Raw genomic sequence first — 20,792 nt, 5'->3', positions numbered from 1 at the left:
TAAGTTTGAAAAATTCAAATCACCCGACTGAAAACGATTTGTCCCTAATTCGGGACGGCGAGAATTGAAAATTCAATCTTTTTGTTTGAATATTCAATCGGGCAATTTAAGAGAAGTTTTTGATGGATAGTACATGTAGCATTTTTTTCAAAAAATCTTATATTTTTTCAAATTTTTCCGCCCTTTTTCTTTACTAATTCTTTTTGCCGCCCCATCGTTTTTGCCGCCCCTGTTTTTGCCGCCCCTTCGTCTTCAGCCTCCCCTTCGTTTCGCCGCCCCCTGCTTTTACTCCGGGGGACTGGCGCCCCAAAGCCCCCCCCCCAAATACGCGCATGAGCTGTACTAGTCTTGCTCTCCTGAAGAAAGCTGTTACCAGTAGCGTAGCCAGCAGAGAGGGGGCAGAGTGCCCACCCCCAAAAACCAAAAATGAAAGAAAAAGTGCCCCTCTGACAAAAAATGAAAGAGAAAATCAGGAGGGCAAAGGAAAAGAAAAAGGGCAAGGAGCCGCTTTTCTAGCAAAATTCAGGGCCAAAATAGTGTAAAATAAAGTTTTCCGCGCTACGCGCGCACATTGTAACAATAAAGCCCCTTTTTAGCCGGTAATGGGCGAAAATAGTGTAAAATACCATTTTTATTCGCGCTACGCGCGCACATCATCCCAATAAGGCCCTTTTCAGGAAGTTCGAAGACATACAGTCTCTATATGTATTGCATGATGCAACTGCAATTTTTTTCGTCTGTGCCCAAAAATTTTATTTTGCCCCCCCCCTGACCAAGAAAGCTGGCTACGCCCCTGGCTGTTACTAGTTTTTTACTCAAGATAACTCCACAGCTGCATTTGCTATCTGCTCTGAGTGCTCTCTAGGCCTACTAAAGATAGCTGCAAAGCTGAACCTGATAAAAGTAGACCTGGCTGATAAATTGTAGGCCTACTTGTTTTTAACTGAAGATAATATAACTGAAGAAGTTGCAAAACGTGACTTTCAGCTAGCAGTTAAATTGCACTTGCTATCTACTGAAGATAGCTGTTGAGCTGTATGCTTGCTATCTACTGACGTTGGTTTGCTATTTTGCTATCTTGTTCTAGATAACTGCCAAGTATTCCTTGCTTTCTACTGAAGATAGTTGCCTAGCTTTCTTTTGCTATCTGCTTCAGATTACTATTTAGTTTTATACAATGTTTTTTTACGTCAAAATATCAAAATCCCGGGTCAAAATCGCTGCTACAACGAGCTACCATTCCAGATGAACATATGTGACCGTCCACGGCGAATTAGAGAATAAACGATAGGAATTTTTATTTTGCCTATCCTTCGTGTGATAGACGACAGGCAGGTCCAATATTTTGAGTAGTGGATGCCGGCGCAGCCGGTATCCACTACGATAAAAATATTGGACCTGCCTGTCGTCTATCATAGGTAGAGGATAGGCAAAAAAAATTCCTATCGTTTATTCTCATTCTTAGTCAGTTAAATATTATTTTAATAACTGTAAACAATTTTTTAAAGCAAAAACTAAGTTACCGTCATAAAAACTCCCTCATTATAAAATGAACGAAACTTGTTTACAACTTCACGTATTCTGTTGCGCGTACTGCTAGCGCGTCGCGTATTCCGCACTAGTCTACGCATACATCGCGATACATACGCGCACCTCTACAAGCGTGTAAGGCATTATCAAGACGCATGATGACGTGGGGTCGTCTACGGCCTGATAAACGGCACCCGAAATCTTGCGATTGTCCAATCAAAAATGTGTATACGAACTAGACCACTCCCACTGACTAAGAATGAGCCGTAAATTCCTCCCCGGGTCAATTTTGTTTTATTTCGTGTTTAAAAAATAAACATCATAAACTTAAAAATGGTATATCATTTGACTTCAAACGATATCCAGAAGCGAGGTTATGGTTTGTTAAACTTTGCTCCTTCAACAAAATTATAGCTTTTTACGGTTTTTTTTCCACATTGCTGGCAATATATATCAAACAGTCATAATTGGCGGTCATTTCAAATCATCCCCAAGTCAACGAGGTTTAAGAAAGTTCTCTCATTGTTAATTGTTGGTTATGCATACAATCCACCACTTGAACAGGATTTAGCAAAAGCAAACAAAGACCAGAGCTATTAAAAGTTCTATAGCCGGCCATCTAAGGTAGAAGCTTATTATCCACTTCAACAATAGGATTATTGATTAGGTTTTGACTATCAAAATAAGACGGAAGTCAGGCCAACTTAAGTTATCGATGAATACGACCTTCGTACACATTTTACACCGTAACACAGAATACAATTTAGGGAATTTACGGCTCGTTTGTGCTGCCGGGTCACATATAGCGCATGCATCAGAAATACTCCACTAGGCCTACACATGTTCACACAAACCCTGCATCTCGTTAAAACAAAAGGGCGGGTGTCCAATCATGCAGTATAATCGATCGATCTGATTTAAACGGGTGAGTGACACGCGTTGTATTCAAGCCTAGTGTACGTTAATGAGCAAAAATAAAATTATATTAATAATAATTATATTATGAGAGATACTGCTTGACAATAATAATACATGTAACTAAACCTTCAGCCATGCAAAACATACTATTTATAGTATTATCGTTTTGAATATCAAATATAAAAAATTATATTGAATCGAATTTCGCCAGGATTTTGTCCTCATCAAGCGAAAAAACCCAGCCCAATTTTTTCACACCATCTGGATTTCCAAACCCACAGAACAGGTTATTCCAGTTGAAATCCATACACCCCATGTGGAAGACATGACCTTAATCTCCCACACAGAGGGCGTAGATTTCAAATGGAGTCACCATTTTAGGTAATCCCGTTAGAAATTCACACTCCCTGTGTGGAAGATTAAGGTTATGTCTTCCATAGGGGGTGTGTGGATTTCAACTGGAATAACCCAATTATTGTACACATTTGTGTACATTTTAGCGCATCTGGGTCTATATTTTTCATAATCTATAGGTATATTATAGGCTATACATGTTTTGTCTTTTATACTGTATTTTTCGTTTATCTTTGGACACCAAAAAATGGAAGACAGGAAAAGATACGGTTTCCTTGGCAACCATGGAGGAATCCATCGTCGCTTTGATGGAGCTACTGAAGGAACACATCAAAATGCTGCAATGGAAGATAGTGATATACTGAAAAAGCGAACCAGTAGAAACGTACAGATGAAATCCAATGCTGACCTTGCTTACATGTCCAATCGATTTCGGTATTATCGCACTCGGACTGGAATAGTGGTTATAATCATGGTGGTTTTGATGACATTGCTATATTTTGGGGTAAGATTCGTTTTTAGGGGGTGTGGGGGAGGTCTGGTATAACAAGAAATCAGTTCACAAATGTATATCAATCGATATGTATATATAATCGATATTAGTGTAACGTCTAGATGGTAATATTGATGTATGTGACTCTTAAAGCAGTATGCAGACTTTTTATTGTATGTAACATATCTACGTTATTTAATCTATTGCCATTCTATTTCCAGTAATGTTATAAGTAAGTTATAACGAATGTTTGATGACGTAAAATCGATAATATATTTCTGCTAGATATTATATGTAACATATTATCGATTTTTCGTCATCAAACATTCGTTAGAACTTTTAAACATTACTGGAAATAGAATGGCAATAGATTAAATAACGTAGATATGTTACATACAATATTGTACGTCTAATACTCGGACTCGGAGTCTGTGGAGCGCTTTACTGGAGAAAAGATATATCACTAGAGTTTATACAAACTCAGGCAGGACGATGGGGCCGATTCATTGTTTATCACTTACACTCGAAGAAGAACGCAGCATAGAGACTCGCTATAGTAACAAGTGATATTTTAGCTCATTTATATTTTATTGGCAGTTTTCTGCCTTTTTAATCAGTGACTATATGAAACGATATGAACACTTAACCACATGGCTACCACATGGCATACCGTATGTTATTAAGCACCCGAGTGTAGGAAAAACAACATTACTTTTATTAACTGCGCCACGCTCTATTTACAAATTACGTTCAACGCTCACTGCTAGCCTATTTCCCGGGCCTATTTAGACAGCATTCTGATACTTTCTCCGGACATTTTCTTTGATATTACAATAACTTTCGAAGCCCCTTTTCTTACTTTTTAATTAGTGACTATATAAAACGGGAGGAACACTTAACGCGGCATATATACTATTAGGCACCCGAGTGCAGGAAAAACAACAGTACTTTTATTAATTGCGCCACGCTCTATTTACAAATTACGTTCAACGCTCACTGATATACAGTAGGCAACTCTGTGACACTTTCTCCGGAAATTTGGTTTTATATTTCGATTATTTTCGAGTAGATGTAGGATAGTCCACACTTGTATTTACCGCCGCTCTTGAATCGAATAATAATCAAATCAATCTTGAAATTATAACAAAGTAATCAGATATCTTCCGATTCTAATATGTTCTTTGGCAATACTCTATAAAATAAATAAAACAGTTTAAAACAAAAGCACTTTTTCTTTTATTCAGCACCTTTCGAAAGTGTTTTGACTCTTTATATAGTTACTAAGTTTTATGTTTGAAATATTTTAGTTGCAGATGGCCGGGCTTCAGATGCATGAGGATCATATGGGACACAAAGGAAACGACACCAACGTCAACAAGGACAAAGTTCAGACTTTACTGTCAGAGAACACTACAGAAATCATAGAAATGGATGACACAGGGATGTCTTATATTCACTTTACATCTGCCAAGAAATCAACTTACCAACTTTTGAATCAACCCATCCGTGGCAGTTATCTCCACATCCACATGCAAGTCAGAGATGAAGACGGCCACCCCCGAACAGTTGGTGGAGATTTTTGGCTCGCCACATTGATATCTAATAGTAACGCACACCAGGGGGAACCCAACCAAATAAATGCTGGGACAGCTGGTAAAATAATTGATCATAAAAATGGGACCTATAGTGTTTATTTTTACTTAGGATGGACTGGAAAAGCTGAAATTAATATTAACTTAGTCCATTCAAATGACGCCAACAGCTTTTTAAGAAACACGTATTGGAGGACTGGAGGTAAACCTATTTGGAATGGTTATTTTGTAAGAAACGAAGGAGGTGAGGAGGTTGTTGCGTGCAGAATTCGTCATAGTCTAGAGCTTCGCAACGGAACACGGGATTGCGAGTTCTGGTTTCCGCAAGCGATGGGTCAAACTGTGTTCGCGTGTCATAATCCTCATCCAAGCATATCCTGTGCAGCATTTGATAGGATAAAGTATAACTTTGACGCTACGATGAGAGTAACACGAGATATCGCGGGAAGTTTGATAGACATGTTTGAAGGGTGAGTTATGATTTGTTGTTAAAACTATATCCTTGGAACAATTGTTTCAACTTTCTCGATTCTCAAAATAACGCAAGAAACTTTAGATTTTGCCATATATTTCAAGGATTGCGAACAGCGGTATTTATTTCATGCTACTACTGCTACTATGCAATACTCTCTTAAATATTCTGATGAAATATTAAATCAAAAAGATTGACTTTTCAATCGTTTGCTGATTGCAGTTAGGGACAAATCGTTTTCGACAGTATTCAGTTGAATGATTTGAATTCTCCCGGAAATTTTTAATGTGTTAGCGATTCTCAATCTAGTAGTAGCGATTGAAGTTTAGGACAAATCTTCTTCGATGAAATATTCAGTCAAAAGAATTGATTTTCATTGCCTTAGACACAATTAATTCCAATTCTCGCTATTCGCAATAAGGGCGCCGCCAGCGGTTTGTGATGTAATCGTGATGTATCATGGGAAAAGGTCGACATCAAGTCCGCGCAATACGAATATTACCATGCTATTACATAGGAACACGTGACAATATTTTTAGTTTGTCAATATAACGGTATTACACGCAAATCGATAGAGAAAAAATTAATTGTGCACATTTCAAATCACATTATTAAGTATTATTGAGTATCGATTCGCGTGTAACACCTTTATTTTGACAACCTAAAAAAATATTGTCACGTGTTCCTATGTAATAGCATGGTAATATTCGTATTGCGCGGACTTGGATGTCGACCTTTTCCCATGATACATCACGATTACATCGCAAACCGCTGGCGGCGCCCTTATTGCGAATAGCGAGAATTGAAAATATTCACTCTAAAAATTAAATTTGAAACCTCATTCCAAGCATGCAAACGCATGTCATTTAGTAGTATAGTAGTAGTAGAAGTAACACTTGATTAGATGGTGAAATCACCAGTCAACAAAAAGAGTTCGAGTCAATCTAAAAACCCATTTCAATCTATTTTTCAATCTATTAAGATTGATTCCTAAGAGATTAAAATATTTCAATCAGTCAACTTGAGACAATAGTCTTTCCCTCGGTTTTTTGTTCAGAATAAAGAACCATGTCTAAGAATTTCTCGCGAAGAGAAAAAAAATCCCATTTGAGAGACACATCCCCGAATCATACAGAGGAAATAGTTATTTATTCAAGTTTACGATTTGTGACTTAGTTTCATATATTTTCTATTTTCAGGAATAAATTTGCAAGTCGACTAGAAAATGGTGTTCGTGTTATTGACGTGTTACCTGGTAAGCTCAAATATGAACAAAATTACATACAAATATATATGTTAATTGTTATGTTCATAGCGAAGTAAAAATTGAAAATGTTTGGTGCGCGATTATAAACTTTCCTCTTCCTCTTCACAATACGATGCGCCGCCAACGGTTGCTCTTGCCAGTCAAATATTTGACCTCCAGAGCGACATCTCCGTTCTAAGCACCATTTGATTTTCGCGCGAGTGTGATGATAATAATCAGGTAATAATGTTGAAAACAGCTCCAAGAAGAATTCCACGAATGACTACACACAACCAGAAGCCATTTTCCCGGGAAAGTGGTCCAGATTTGATGAGATCCTCTGATGAGATGGACGAAACAGAAAAATAATACTTTTTTGTCAAGCGATAATTGTTATTGACCTTTAACTTTTACCATGACCATAAATTAGGGTGGCGCTAGATATTCGAAAATCTTATTTTTGTTTTCAATTATTCGAAATTTGTATTGTCATATATTACGTCGGTTTGTTCTGTTTTTTTTGCTACAGGAACCAATGATGTGCAATATTTAACACCCACGATTTTCAAATCACGCCCACTATGTAAACCAACAGAAATATCTAACCAACTCAAGCACCTACGACTATCAACTGGGTTTTGGTCAAACGGCAACTGGACATCGTTACTTTGTCAGGCAACCCATTGGCGTAACCAGGATGCGATTGGCACCTGTCTGCGCAATCGCGAACTAACATTAAGCGCGGGAGATTTAAAGTCTCACCAATGGGCTGTGTACCTAACTTCAGTTCTACTAGGAATAGCTGTACAAAATGACGACAAGGAACTAAAAATGCATCAATACTTTCCTTTTTACAACTTCACTCTAAAACTTATCAATCACCCGTTTATACAAACAGAATCATCACGTCACTTTAACGATGTTATTCACACAGTGCAAATATTGGAAGAAAAAGGTCGTAGTTGCGCAGACGATATCATAATTATTAGTCCTTGGGAACATTTTCTGCAATGGACGCGAGAAAGTTACCGAGAACATTTACTCTTGATTCGCATTGCTATTGAGAAATATCTCCACAAATGTCCCAACAAGCCAGTAATTGTGAGAGGCCCACATCCGGGTCATGCTGTGACATTAGAGGAAAGGATTGCCAAGAGCAATTACACCGCGTATGAATGGGGCGAGCTTATGCGTGCTACATTTGCTGGGTCTGGCGCTTGGTATCTTGATGTATGGGAGATGAACCTAAGTTTCCCTGGTGCTAAAATTGATGTATATACACCATATGCAGTAATACGACAAGAAGTGGACATGTTACTTTCTTACATTTGTCGGAGCGAGATAAAAGTTTAGTACCACCCGCTAAGATTTTTTTTATCCGTCATAAAAAAACACGCGTATTATGCCCAAACGACTTAAGCTAATCGTAGATCCATCTTTTGCGCTCATTTAAAATAAATCTTTAAGGTTGTAAATAGGAACCAATCAATTTTAAATAAAAAACATAGCCGGTGCGGCTTCTTTCACTTTACATTTATTTCACTATTTTGAGTAAAGAATAACAAAATAAATATGATGGAAATCGTACATTATGGCTTTAATGCAGCCTTTCCTCTACGTGCCGAGAGTAAGGAATACTTCGATTGCTTCGACGGATGCACAAATGTTATGTCAACATGAAAGTCATTTATTGCACACAATGTGAAAACTCAAGTAGCCTACTTTTTATGAACGGTTTCTGCTTATTCCTACCATACATTTTGTTCACTCGACCTTCAGTCAGTCCTGTACAATGATTTTGTAAGTATATAAGTCGATAATGTAAGTCGATAATATATTATCGACTTACATCACATGGGCGCAGCCATTTGCATATGGCGCCAGGTTGTCTGGCATGTAGCTTGAAGCTCTGCGGGTGGTCTTCCTGTAGTTTTCAATGGCAAGATAGGAACTGTGGCCATTTTTCTGCTTAGAAAATTGTATTTTGTGCTAATTTAAAACAATATTACAGAAAATTCTCTCGATAACTTTTTTAATCTCTCGACAAAGATTTTACAAATATTGGTTTGTGCATTGTATGTAAAATTTAGAATCACCCAGTGCTCAGAATTTTTGCCGTAAGCGGTTTAACAAAAAGTCATGATTCATTTTCAAAATTCTCCTATTCATTTGTGTGTGCAGCTGAAAATCATCCAGCCATCTGACAATGGGTGGTCTGCTAATGGCTGCCTCCATGAGCTCTACTAGATAATATATTATCGACTATATAAAATCATTGTACAGGACTGTCAGTTGATACATTGAAAAAAAGACATCGCGGCACGGCAGTCGGGAAGATGGTAGAAAGTAGACAAAAAAGAAACATCTAGTTTCAATCACACACGGTTGTTTTAAGTAATTGTTTATTTTTGTCAAACACAATTTCATAGAATTTGCAATTGGCCTCTGCATTAGAAATAAAATATAGAAAAGAAAACGAGCAAGGTACACCAACTTGATGTGGGGAAACAAGTAAAATACAGACTAGACAATATGCGGGGGGGCAAAACCAGCAAATGTAGGCATAGGAAGGCAAAGTTCGATAGCCAAAAATTACCAGTTCCAAGGCTCACAAAAGTGCTAAACCTGCAAAAACAACAAGGATAAAGTAACCTGGAGCAGACAAACAAAACCAAACAGACAAAAAACAACCGACGTTTCGAGCAGATAAACTGCTCTTCTTCAGGGACAGACAACAAAATATAAAAGCAAACAACGAAAACTACATGCTGTAGTTTAAAAACAAATTCAAGTCAAAAACTGAAGGCAAGTTCAAATAGAACTCAGTAGCAAACAAGATAAGCTCAGAGCAAAATAAGCATGTCTTACTTCAATGAAGCACAGTTGACTACAATATAGTTTTTTCAGTGATCAGAATCTGAGTAGATTTTTACACTTATACGCACATTTTTGTTACCATCGATTTTCCTTTCTTTATCAAATTATTCATCTTTTTCTGCTTTTTTGTGGTAAATTCTATTCCATAAACTGTTTATTTGTGTGAAAACTGAGGGCGCTATTTTCATATATTTGTAATTTTATCTAATCTAATAATAAGAGTTATTCTTGTTTGAATGCCAGTAAATATGTAAATAAAATTTAAGATAAATAGTACCATCAGTGTTCACATTTAATTGACTACATAGTTATGCCATATGGATAGAGGATACGGAACACCGGATGTGCAGAATCCAATTATGGTAATCATCTGTGGGAAAATGTATGGTGTCAAACTGTCAAATTTGTGCATTTTCTCAAACATTTAAACACAAATTATGCGATTAATTAAGAGACTGAAGACATCAAGTCCTCATTCCTCTTTTCAAATTTATTGGAGTAAATCACAAAGTTGATAATGAAAATGTAAACATTTTCACCAGACATTTTTGGTTCATTTCCCCACAAGCTGTGCATGTAAAATGTATGGTGTGCATGTGTGGTGTCCATTTTGACTAACTTAATGTTATTCAAGCAGGCATGACTAACATGTGGGACTAGCTTTGCCTAGTCGTGCATGTATGGTATGCATTGTACGGTGTGCATGTAAAATGTATGGTGCCAAATTGTCATGTCAAATTCGTGCATTTTCTCAAACATTTAAACACAAATTATGCGATTAATTAAGAGATTGAAGACATCAAGTCCTCATTCCTCTTTTCAAATTTATTGGAGTAAATCCCAAAGCTGATAATGAAAATGTATACATTTTCACCAGACATTATTCTTTTCCTGCTTTTTTTTACTTCTTAGCCCATTTTTGATCATTTTCGTCAAAGTTTACCCCCCCCCCCCCGGAAAAGCTGCCTTGGCCTCCATACCCACTCTCTGAAAAGTGTGCGCAAAACTGATCATTTAGCTTATTATTTCTAGGTAGAAAACATGAAATTAGCCAAACTAAAACAAGCCGAAAAATTGCTTGCAATTATTTCAGCTTGCCAATTAAGTTAATTATTAATGTTACCACTTTCGCTTTATTAGTAACATCTGGTTTGTCTTTAGCGTAAAAGGGCACCGAATAATTATTAGCCTAGTGTTAAATCTTCTAAACTCATGAATACCGAATATACACCTAAAATTCACTGTGGCGTAATTGTGAAGTCCTATTCTGGCTTATACGGACACCATGGATGGTCCTTGTGGTTTATTCTGTGGTGCAAAATAGAAAACAAAATCACTAAATCAGAGGGGTAAACGTGAATACCGAATCAATCAGCAGTTACAGGTACTATCAGTGATTCTCGTAAGAGCATAAACATAAAGTGAAAGGACACATATACAAGCTTTGTACTCTAAGGTTAATTCTCAGCATATTTTGTATGAGAAAAAAAGAAGAAAATTGTAGTGTTGAAAAGATGTGAAGCACTATTCAACAATTTGGTTCACCTCAAGTTCAGCAGTGATGTGTATTTCGCTGGTCGCAGTATCGAATCGCACGCGTAAAGTTAATCGCACAGAGCCTACACGCACGTGTAAAAGGCCGGTTTGTCGGCTTCGCCACGCTTGCGGCACATCCGAGAAAAAGCAGTGATATCATTATTCACTACCGAACTTGAAGCGAACCAATGTATAGTATATGCGGCTGTAGGTGTCTGTGCGGACAGAGACCCCAAAACTACTTTCGATCTTATTATAACACCTATCCTTTCCAGGGGGGCAAGCCTGTATGGGGCGGGGCCCAAATCCACCAAACAAAAATTTTGACGCCCCTTCCTCAACAGCCCGAAAAGGTTGACCCAATTTTTTTTTTCGGTGCTTTGAAAAGTGAAGAGCAAAAAAACCAAAAAAAAAACCAAAAAAAAACCCGGATTATAGGCGTTAGCGCCCTAAAAGAAAGACATTTTGTTTTCCCTGCATTAGGGGGGCGGGGGCCCAACAGGCTTGTTGATAATAATGGTATGGTATTGTTTATCGTATGGATTCCCCATCTCTTTTCCCCTCCTCTCCCTCTCTCCTCCCTTTTTTCCTCTCTCTCTCTCTCTCTCCTTTTTCCTCTTTTTTCCTTGCGCTAGGGGGCGGGGGCCCAAATAGGCAATTCTTGCCGGGGTTTTTTTGGCTTTTCTGATATTGTAAATCATTGATTGAATGGAAACCACCCATTAAGCCAAAGGGTCATTAGTCCGACGGTTAGGGTAAGGATTACGGTTTATAACTAAATTATTGGGTTTTCGGGCAAGTGACCTTTCCGAATATAGATCTGTAAACGATCTAACTGCATCTACGAGCTTGTGTACAATCATTTGCTCATAAAATAGATGAGGTTGGATAAGTACTTTTCTTTAATATAAAATAACATACTGAATGTTCTGATAATTATAAACTTGCATTAAGCATCTTGAGCACCTCATGTATAAAGCACGTCAATGGTCTACATGAGACCCATATTGATGAGAATACAGAACAAAATGTTTGAAGCATGCTTTTTGTGGCATCGTACATAATGTGTAAAAATGGGCTATTCCAGTTGAAGCCCATACACCTCTTATTGAAGTCAAGACCCTAATCGGCCGCATAGGGGCTGTAGATTTCGAATGGAGTCACTCATTCAGGTAACCAAATTTGAAATATTTATACTACCAGTGTGGAAGATTAAGGTCATGTCTTCCATAAACTTGAATAACACTTTGTAACGTTCTATTTCACTGGTATTTATCTTAATTGTGATATGTGAATAACTGTTGATTTTGATTTGATTTGATTTGATTTGATGTGATTTGATGCGAATACTTACGAGGACAAAGCGACTCCCCTGAAGTCTCGGTTCAGAGCCAGCAGCTTCTTCACTTCTTCTGGAGTCAGCTCAAAATTCAAAGACTATAAAAATAAACATACGAAGTCTTGAGTTGAATTCATAATGTCTAAAGTTACACAAAAATCGTTTAAACAAAATCTACGAACATAAAATTCCTTTTTACATTACTATACCAACGCAACCATTTTAAACCGACAAAGTTAAGGAGAAGAAAACACATTGCTGGCTGTATTTTCTATTCAGGTTAGTTTCAGCAACAAATCCCAGCATTTCATGCCTTTGTGTTTACGTGAAAGATATCATGACTACATCGTAACAGACTTCATGACTGATGTTGGACTTTGTTGTTCGTAGTGCATCTGCCAATCATGAGAACTACCTGCCTATTGGTCAAAAAGAAGTTTTCATTATTAATTAGACCTATCAGCAACATTGTTGAATAATTTCACCACACAAAAAATTGTGATGAATTATTTGCAAAGCTCCATTCCGATTGGTGATTGAAATGAAGATATCATGTAATTGACCAATCGAAGGCAATGTTAGATCGGCAGGTAGTGCTAATGGTGTTCAATGCATGATTGGCTCTTTGTTTTCCTTTGCAACTACCATTTAAACGGTCGGAGTACAGCCCTCTACTATGATGTCAAAAACTATGTAAAACTGAACTGAACTGAACATACCCTAACCTTCACCCTAAACCTAGCCCTAACCTTTATAGCTAACCATATTTAGTGTTATTTCATCATCGATATAGCAACCCCGGGGACACTTAACACAAATGACCATAATTACGGGTATGCTCATCCGGAAATACTTTTTTTGGACCGCGAGGCTTCTAAAGACCCCTGAATTTTAAAAAACCCTGATTTTGATCATGTCAGTTCTATAAGACCACTAAATTGCTAATTCCTCACATTTCTGGTTTTTCCAAGAACTATTCAACCAGAAAGCCAAGAAGACCCTTGATTTTGACCGTTCACAGCACCGAAAGACTCCCCCTTTTCGGTACTCAGCACCCAAAGACCCACCATCTCCGAATTCCAGATGTGCATACTCAACAGAAATGTATGATGACCCCCCGGTACCAGCCCTTATTATATATCAGATATAGCGAGCATTATTCTCGACATAGCGAACATTCGACATATCTGGCAGACACCATTTCGAAATAGCGGGCAGAAACGATTTCAACACACCTCAAAGTTAGATTCTATTCTGGATGGAGTCACACTCTTTGGTATACACACAACACCACGCTGTAAGGCAAATCGGATGAGAACCTGTGCTGCACTCTTGCCCTTCTTAGCTGCTATGTCTTTGACAACTGGGTCCTCCAATGGTCTTGGGTCTTCGTCTTTGATCCTGTGTACAAATTATATTATCATTTGAGGATCGAGTTCAGATACAAGGTATGATATATTATACAAAAGGCTGCATTGTCTGTGTTTGTATAAATATTATAATCAACTTTGCCCGGATGACAAGACTATTCAAATAAATTTAATTAATCGAGTTGGGGCTTAATAATGTCATGGTAGTCCAGTTAGCTCAACCGGCAATGCGCCATAGACTCTTCTGGCGAGTGTGTTACGGTCAGAATTCGAGCCCCGCAGGGTCTATATTAATTCCTGCCGTCTCTGGGAAAAATTGAGCTAGCTTTGAATTCCACTGGGCAAGGAACCTATTACTGCTAATTGTCCCCGCCTACAGATCCTGGCTGCGATGGTTATTATATATGTAGGCTGATTAATGATTAAGGCTCTCCGTGAATGATGCTGAATGGTTATAAAATGCGTCTTGAGCCATAGTGGGCAGAGGTTTTATGTTAAGCGAATCAAACTCACTGGGTGGGTACTTGTGTTTATTACTAACGAATACCGTAAAACCTCGCCTACAAGCATATAGTGTATTTTTGATGAAAGCTAAATTTGACAGCCGAAAATATGCCAATACAATATATTGGTCTTACAATAGTACTTGTTTGTATATGTTTGTATCGGTAGTTAATTTGCTCAAACTCCATAATATTATAAATTTGTTGATGGATGGGGTCTGGATTAATTTAGCTTTTATCAAAAGCACTCTATATGCTTGTAGACGAGGTTTTACGGTACGGTACAGTATATCAATTCAATTGATAGTTTTGTGTATCTCTCTCAACATAAACATACCAAGGTCTGTCAGGGGATCCCAGTGGACTGTAGGCTGTTATGGTAATACCTTTAGATTGGCAAAAATCTACCAGATCATTCTGCGTCAGGCTTGGATGCATCTCAATCTGCAAAATAATGATGGTTTCAAATTGATTCCCGTTTTGGGATTTTGTTTAAAATTGTGTGTAAAATCAGGAGTGTTTTGGAAGAGGGGATTGACTGTGACGCGGACATTACTGTATACTTGTTAAATCAGTTAGGGCAAGAGTAGATTTATTTTAATTGAGAAAACGAGAGCAAAGTTGGGGGAAATGGCACTGTATCAATAGATTTGGGTGATTTTAGAGTCATTTGCTAATTAAAAAACAAACTCCCGACCGACCCTACTTGAAAGGTTCGTCCACCCGTAGAACAGCGCGCTTCTTTGTCGCCTTATGGCTTTAATTTTAAGTGCTGCTATTATAAAGTTACATACCTGCAGGTTAGCCACAGGAATGGAGGCTGCCTTCATCACTCTCTCTATCTGTTGCTTATTGAAATTGGACACTCCGATAGCTTTACATTTGCCACTCGCTACAAGTTTTTCCATTGCCTGTTAAGAAGTAAAGCAAATGGGCTATTTCAGTTGATATCCATACACCCTCTATGGAAGACATGACCTTCATCTTCCACTCAGGGAGTGTGGATCTCAAATGGGACAAAGTACCTAAGAATGAGGTGGGAGGGGGGGGGGGGTGATTTATTATCATGACTTGGCTGAATAAAAATGTGAAAAGGAAACAATTTTTCTTTATCTAGTATTGGAATTTATTATGATCCCCCTCATACGTAAACATAATATTGAATTCTGGTGTAATTGTGAATCATACGGGCGTAGGTGTAATTATTTGTAAACCTCTTCACTTTAAAACAATATTTTCTATTTATTTGACATAAATGAGATTATAATATCCATACCACAAAGTCGTATTCTTCCTTGTACTTTGCTAGCTAAAATCTCGTTAACATAAATGGTGGAGATTCCAGTTAAATGTCCTAAACGTCGACACTAGCGCCTGGAATTGTATATTTACCAATAGAGCCAGGGTTTTGTGCCTATGTATTTTGCCTTGGGAGTAGGATATCCAAGATCTCACACAGTTTTTCCTTTCCAGAAATAGCGCGGACGTATTCTGCTATAGATTCTTTGAAATCCGCTAGCGCGTGATCATGTGACAGTGGTTCAACAAAGGTTACAGGAACATTTTTGGTAGATATTACTCTCAGGCCTATGCATTTTGGCAGGAGTATACACGATGCGATAACATCAGCTCCATCATGTGATGTATAAAATAATATATATAGATCAGACTGTATCACTACATTATGTTGGAAAAGCCGGCGTATCTTTGTTTTCTGCATCTTTGTCATTCACTACTCGTTTTCCATGTTGGTAACGCAAGGTTTTTACAACATTAACTGTAGGTTTAGTGTTATCTTAAGTGCGATTAGCCTCATCACCTACATTATGGTCGAACATCCGCATGTAGCTGTAGCTGTGACACTGTTTAATCATGCACACACTTTTTAAACACATACAAGTGTTAAGGAATTGCTGAAAATATTGTTTTCCATATTTTTACGTAACGATTGGTGTTTTTGGAAACACCTACTCCTAAACATCACAAATACAAAATAAAATCAACACCGTCCCTTTGGTTTACAAGTTATCGCACTTGTGTTTTAGATTATATACAGGTTGATGTTTGATATCTTAACATGTCGATTAGCTAAACGGTAGCGCTGTAACACATTTTAAACACGTTAGGCGTTTAGGATGCATTTAGATACAAATTGAAAGTGTGATAACTAACTTTGGGAAAACGAGAACTTCTCTACTTTTTAACTTGTTCAACGTACTCTCCCCCCTTCGACCATTTCTAGGCCTCGGGACCGTAGAAATCGGGGGGTCATGCTTTTCGGTATAAATTACGGTGACATGGAAGTAGCCCACCAACGACAACGATAGATATCCGATAATATTATGCATATGTAGCACAATAGGCTATTACTTATGGATGGTAATTTGCCCTACTGTGTCCTCCCAGCACACAAGTGTTTTGATTGAAGACCAGTTCTGCTCAACTTTTTAATCACCTGATTTAAGGTTTCTGAACAATAGAGAAACTAAAACTTAGAACAAACGAGGGAACGATTGTTGAAGACTTGTCATTCTTACCTTGTACGTGTCAACATAATCGGTGTCTGCAAACTGCAATTTGCCATCGGCGTCTTTTGGAAATAACTCTTTACCTCGCTGAATAAGAGGAACAAATAAATAATTTATAGATGGTGGTAGGCAACTATCTATTGTGTGAATGTAATTCATCAAAAAGAATAAATAGTGGATATTCTACCACGGATATATACTTACAGCTGCAGTGCCAACGTGCGACCCAACTGACGGCATCATTCCGAGCCCTTTTTACCCATTAAAATGCAACAGATTTTGGTATCAGATGAAAGTGTATAGCCGAGTGACATTTTAGGTCTGATATGTTTATGACAGTATGACCACCACCGGCAATACGTATTGCATTAAATGGCATTGAATTTGATATACACGTTGTTTTTGCTTCTGATTTACAAAACACTGAAGCAACAAAAAATACGCTCAAACAAGTTGCATTTGTGAGCAGAATTCACACGCACATGTTGCATTTGTTGTACACTACTTCCGAGGACACCAACATAACAACACACCCACACACCGAGAACCTCGTGCTTACCGAGGACCTAAACACGCGTCCTCGCTACTTAAACATCGTTAAACTGCGAAAAATGAGATTATACCCTACTACCCCCTCTTTACCTTGTAAGCCATAGGCCAATGTATGAGATAGAGATCTACATATTTAAGGCCCAGCAAATCCAGACTCTTTTGACAAGCGGCTTCCACATCATCAGGATGATGGTCAGTATTCCATATCTACAACACAAAACAAGTTAAGAGAAACAAAACTAGAGCTGCTGTGGCACAAGAGCCCCGAACATCAGGCTGTAGCTTCAAAACGTCACTGGGCGGGAACAAGTGGAACATGGATAAAGCCTTGTAGGTGTAGACTTTATATTGAAGAGGTTGCTTCATCCATGTTCAAGGGCCAAAAGTACATATGAGGTTTTTCCCGCCCAGTGACGAAATTAATATAGATAACCTCTGCATGACTGTCGACTTCAAACATTATAAACAACTTTTACTCTGAATTAGGTGGTTTTCGTGATTAATTGTGGTACCAAAGAGGGTATTTTGTCCCGATGACCTCTGCATGAACAGTGTTGGTGGTAGTGTAGGTTGTTGATGGTGTTGGTACATGGTTGTATTGGTTGTCGTGGCGGTGGTAGTCATGGTTGGTGGCCGTGGTTGATGGTAGTGCACAGCGCACAGTGTCAACACCCCGTATTATAAATATTTTTTTCCATACAGCTCAATACTCCGTTGAAATCAATATTCTATTATTGACACAGATAAAGAAAGTTTACATATGCATTGTGTTATAGGACGTGCACCTGGAACTTAACTAAATGGGCTAAACGCGTTCCTTTATACCTATAAAGTATAATTGTCATTCTCAAAATTAAAAATATCTCAATTTTTACTTTGGATTTCAAATTTTTTTCATTAAAAATGCAGTAAAAGATATCCACCGCAAGCTGCAAGGCCCCGCTAATTAGTGTACTGCTTTTCGAGTGAGTGTACTGGAAACAAAACCCTGGTTTTACCTGAAAACAAATTTTTTTCTTGTAATAGAAACATCATATGGGGTACTAGAGCATGCACAAATCGTAATAATGTGTAGAATATAGAAACGCCGTGGTATCTCATATCGTTATGAATACGGCAGAGTGACGAATCCGCAAAATCGCTGTTCTGAGTAAACGGCGTTTGAAAATATTGGTACTATTCCATCGGCCCTGCTAAAGTATGAGAACATTCGTGAGCACTCATTTGAAATGTATATTATAGAAGTGAATATGCACTAATTATTTGCAATATTTGCATGTTCTGAAACAATCGATATTTCCCTCAAAACAGGTATTTACAGCTATTCGGCTTTATGCTAAATCCAAAAAGTGTCAATCGCTGCGCAAAGATTTACATACGGGGACGAATCCGCATTCAACTACGTGTAAACTATAGCACTCATTCTTGATTTGGGGATTGTATGTAAAAATTGCTGATTGTCCTGAAGCTATAGATTCTAAACTTGGTATATAAGTTATAATTAGTCTTTCCCGTAATATTTAGTGAAAACCCCGGTTGAAATCAAGGATTTTAGAGTAGATATAACAATATTGGCCCATATTTTGTGTATAATGTTCCCAATTTTGCGACGGCGCTCTGACATAATTACGCCATAGCGATATCGTGTGGGGAATGTTTGTACTTATTTTGGCATCACTGGATAGAAGATACCTATAGCTACTCATTACTATCAAGAATAACAGTAAATGACATGTAATATAGAAAATTCGGAGTTTCCAGCTATACTATACAATTTAGCAACCTGATTTGTACAGCTAAGTATACGATTCGTCTTTTGGTCAAATTCATTAATCGCACTAAGGCGAGATTCGTCCAAATCACAATTTCAATATCTACGTCGGGAAATAAGATTTATCATTAATTTTTGATGGAAATGAAAGATCGCCTGAAACATAATCACAAGCATACAAAAACTCAATTTGCCTAAAATGCTCGATTCGTCACTCTGCCGAATTCATAACGATATGATAGTCATGGTATGCTTAGCCTGAGTCGCTCGGCCTATCTCGAACAAAATCGCGATGCGTAGCTGTTAAAAAACGAGAGGATTCGCTGTACTATCACGGCAATTTTTAACACGAAGATATAGGGATGATGACGATGTGCAGCGTCATCATCCCTATATGTGACCCGTTACAGCAAAAGGTACCTTAAGTCGGGAGCTACATATGCCTTATTTTGCTAGTAACAAATGCATTCTAAACCAATCATTAATCCTATTGTTGTAGAGGATAATAAGCTTGTACCTGTCTATAGAACTGTTTGTTATACAGCTCTAGTCTTTATTTGATATGGCTAATCCCTGTTCAAGTGGCGTGAGTGGTGGGTTACAAAAGCATTGTATTGTATTTGTATAGGTATGTAGCCACCCACTAACAATGAGAGGACATTCCTGAACCTCGTTGACTTGTAGATGATTTGAAATGACCGCCACTTCAGATTGTCATTATTGTTTGATATTTTCTGCCAACATTGGGGAAAAAGAGAAACTTGTAGCAGCCGACATAACAGTAGCGTAGCCAGCAGGGGGGGGGTGGGGGGAGAGTGCCCCCTGACAAAAAATGAAAGAAAAAGTGCCCCTCTGACAAAAAAATGAGAGAGAAAATCAGGAGGGCAAAGGAAAAGAAAAAGGGCAAGGAGCCCCTTTTCTAGCAAAATTCAGGGCCAAAATAGTGTAAAATACAAAAATAAAGCCCTTTTTTAGCCGGATAATGGGCGAAAATAGTGTAAAATACCATTTTTTTCACGCTACACGCGCACATCATCCCAATAAGGCCCTTTTCGGGAAGCTCGAAGACATACAGTCTCTATGTATTGTATGATGCAACAGCAATTTTTTTCGTCTGTGCCCCCAAAATTTTATTTTGCCCTCCCTGACCAAGAAAGCTGGCTACGCCCCTGCGACATAAGATACCTTTCGCTGTAACGGGTCACATATCTTCGTGTCAAAAATTGCAATCCATGCATCTCCTATCATGTGAATTTGGGGTTAGCTGAATAGTTGAGTCCATTTGAAATACCCTGTGTAGGATATAGGAGAATAAGATCAAGTCTTTCAAATACAATGTTTAAATTGGAATAGCTCATATATCTGCAGAATATGTTTTACCGTTCAAATGACATACCTTAGTGGTGATAAATAAATCCTCACGTTTGACAGTCCCATCATCAATCTTAGCCTTGATACCAGCTCCAACTTCCTGTTCATTGTCGTAGCAAGCTGCAGCATCTATGTGCCTGTATCCCACACTGATAGCATGCTTCACTGCATCAGTGACATTTCCAGCTGCCCTGGACTGGATAAAACAAAATAAGTTTTTAAAAAGGTAATTATTTGATATCGCCATTACTCAAGTTTCGATTGGGTAAGAATGTGTCTATGTGTCTTTATTTCGTCGGCCGTATCACATAAAATTACGCATTTCGAGAAAATTGAATTT

General features: G+C 38.0%; 2 protein-coding genes across 2 annotated transcripts; one reads left to right on the top strand and one right to left on the bottom strand.

The window, feature by feature from the left end:
* The first annotated feature begins 3,049 nt into the window (after positions 1 to 3,049).
* LOC140163234 (NXPE family member 1-like) lies at positions 3,050 to 8,043 on the top strand. Its single transcript, XM_072186632.1, has 4 exons — positions 3,050 to 3,187; positions 4,603 to 5,357; positions 6,559 to 6,614; positions 7,135 to 8,043. The coding sequence occupies exons 1-4, from the start codon at positions 3,050 to 3,052 to the stop codon at positions 7,956 to 7,958; spliced, it is 1,773 nt and encodes a 590-aa protein (XP_072042733.1). The 3' UTR covers positions 7,959 to 8,043.
* Positions 8,044 to 10,652: 2,609 nt separating this feature from the next.
* LOC140163233 (aldo-keto reductase 1B-like) lies at positions 10,653 to 20,699 on the bottom strand. The gene is made up of 8 exons (XM_072186631.1): positions 20,478 to 20,699; positions 17,401 to 17,517; positions 16,768 to 16,845; positions 15,025 to 15,141; positions 14,568 to 14,674; positions 13,593 to 13,758; positions 12,373 to 12,455; positions 10,653 to 10,790 (listed from the first exon to the last, which is right to left on the bottom strand). Exons 1-8 carry the CDS (start codon positions 20,697 to 20,699, stop codon positions 10,745 to 10,747), a joined length of 936 nt encoding a protein of 311 aa, XP_072042732.1. The 3' UTR covers positions 10,653 to 10,744.
* Between the last annotated feature and the right edge of the window lie 93 nt (positions 20,700 to 20,792).

Source organism: Amphiura filiformis, chromosome 10 (genome assembly GCF_039555335.1).
Source record: "Amphiura filiformis chromosome 10, Afil_fr2py, whole genome shotgun sequence".
Classification (NCBI taxonomy): domain Eukaryota; kingdom Metazoa; phylum Echinodermata; class Ophiuroidea; order Amphilepidida; family Amphiuridae; genus Amphiura; species Amphiura filiformis.
This window is presented reverse-complemented; position numbering and strand designations above follow the sequence as displayed.

Excerpts from the sequence above, each read along its gene's own strand:
- LOC140163234 (XM_072186632.1), top strand. The coding sequence starts at position 3,050 with ATGGAAGACAGGAAAAGATACGGTTTCCTTGGCAACCATGGAGGAATC. Across the intron at positions 3,188-4,602 it reads AAAAGCGAACCAGTAGAAAC|TTGCAGATGGCCGGGCTTCA; the intron begins GTACAGATGAAA and ends GAAATATTTTAG. Across the intron at positions 6,615-7,134 it reads TGTTATTGACGTGTTACCTG|GAACCAATGATGTGCAATAT; the intron begins GTAAGCTCAAAT and ends TTTTTGCTACAG.
- LOC140163233 (XM_072186631.1), bottom strand. The coding sequence starts at position 20,699 with ATGGCGATATCAAATAATTACCTTTTTAAAAACTTATTTTGTTTTATC. Across the intron at positions 17,518-20,477 it reads ATTTATTTATCACCACTAAG|ATATGGAATACTGACCATCA; the intron begins GTATGTCATTTG and ends TTTGTGTTGTAG. Across the intron at positions 12,456-13,592 it reads GAATAGAATCTAACTTTGAG|TCTTTGAATTTTGAGCTGAC; the intron begins GTGTGTTGAAAT and ends TTATTTTTATAG.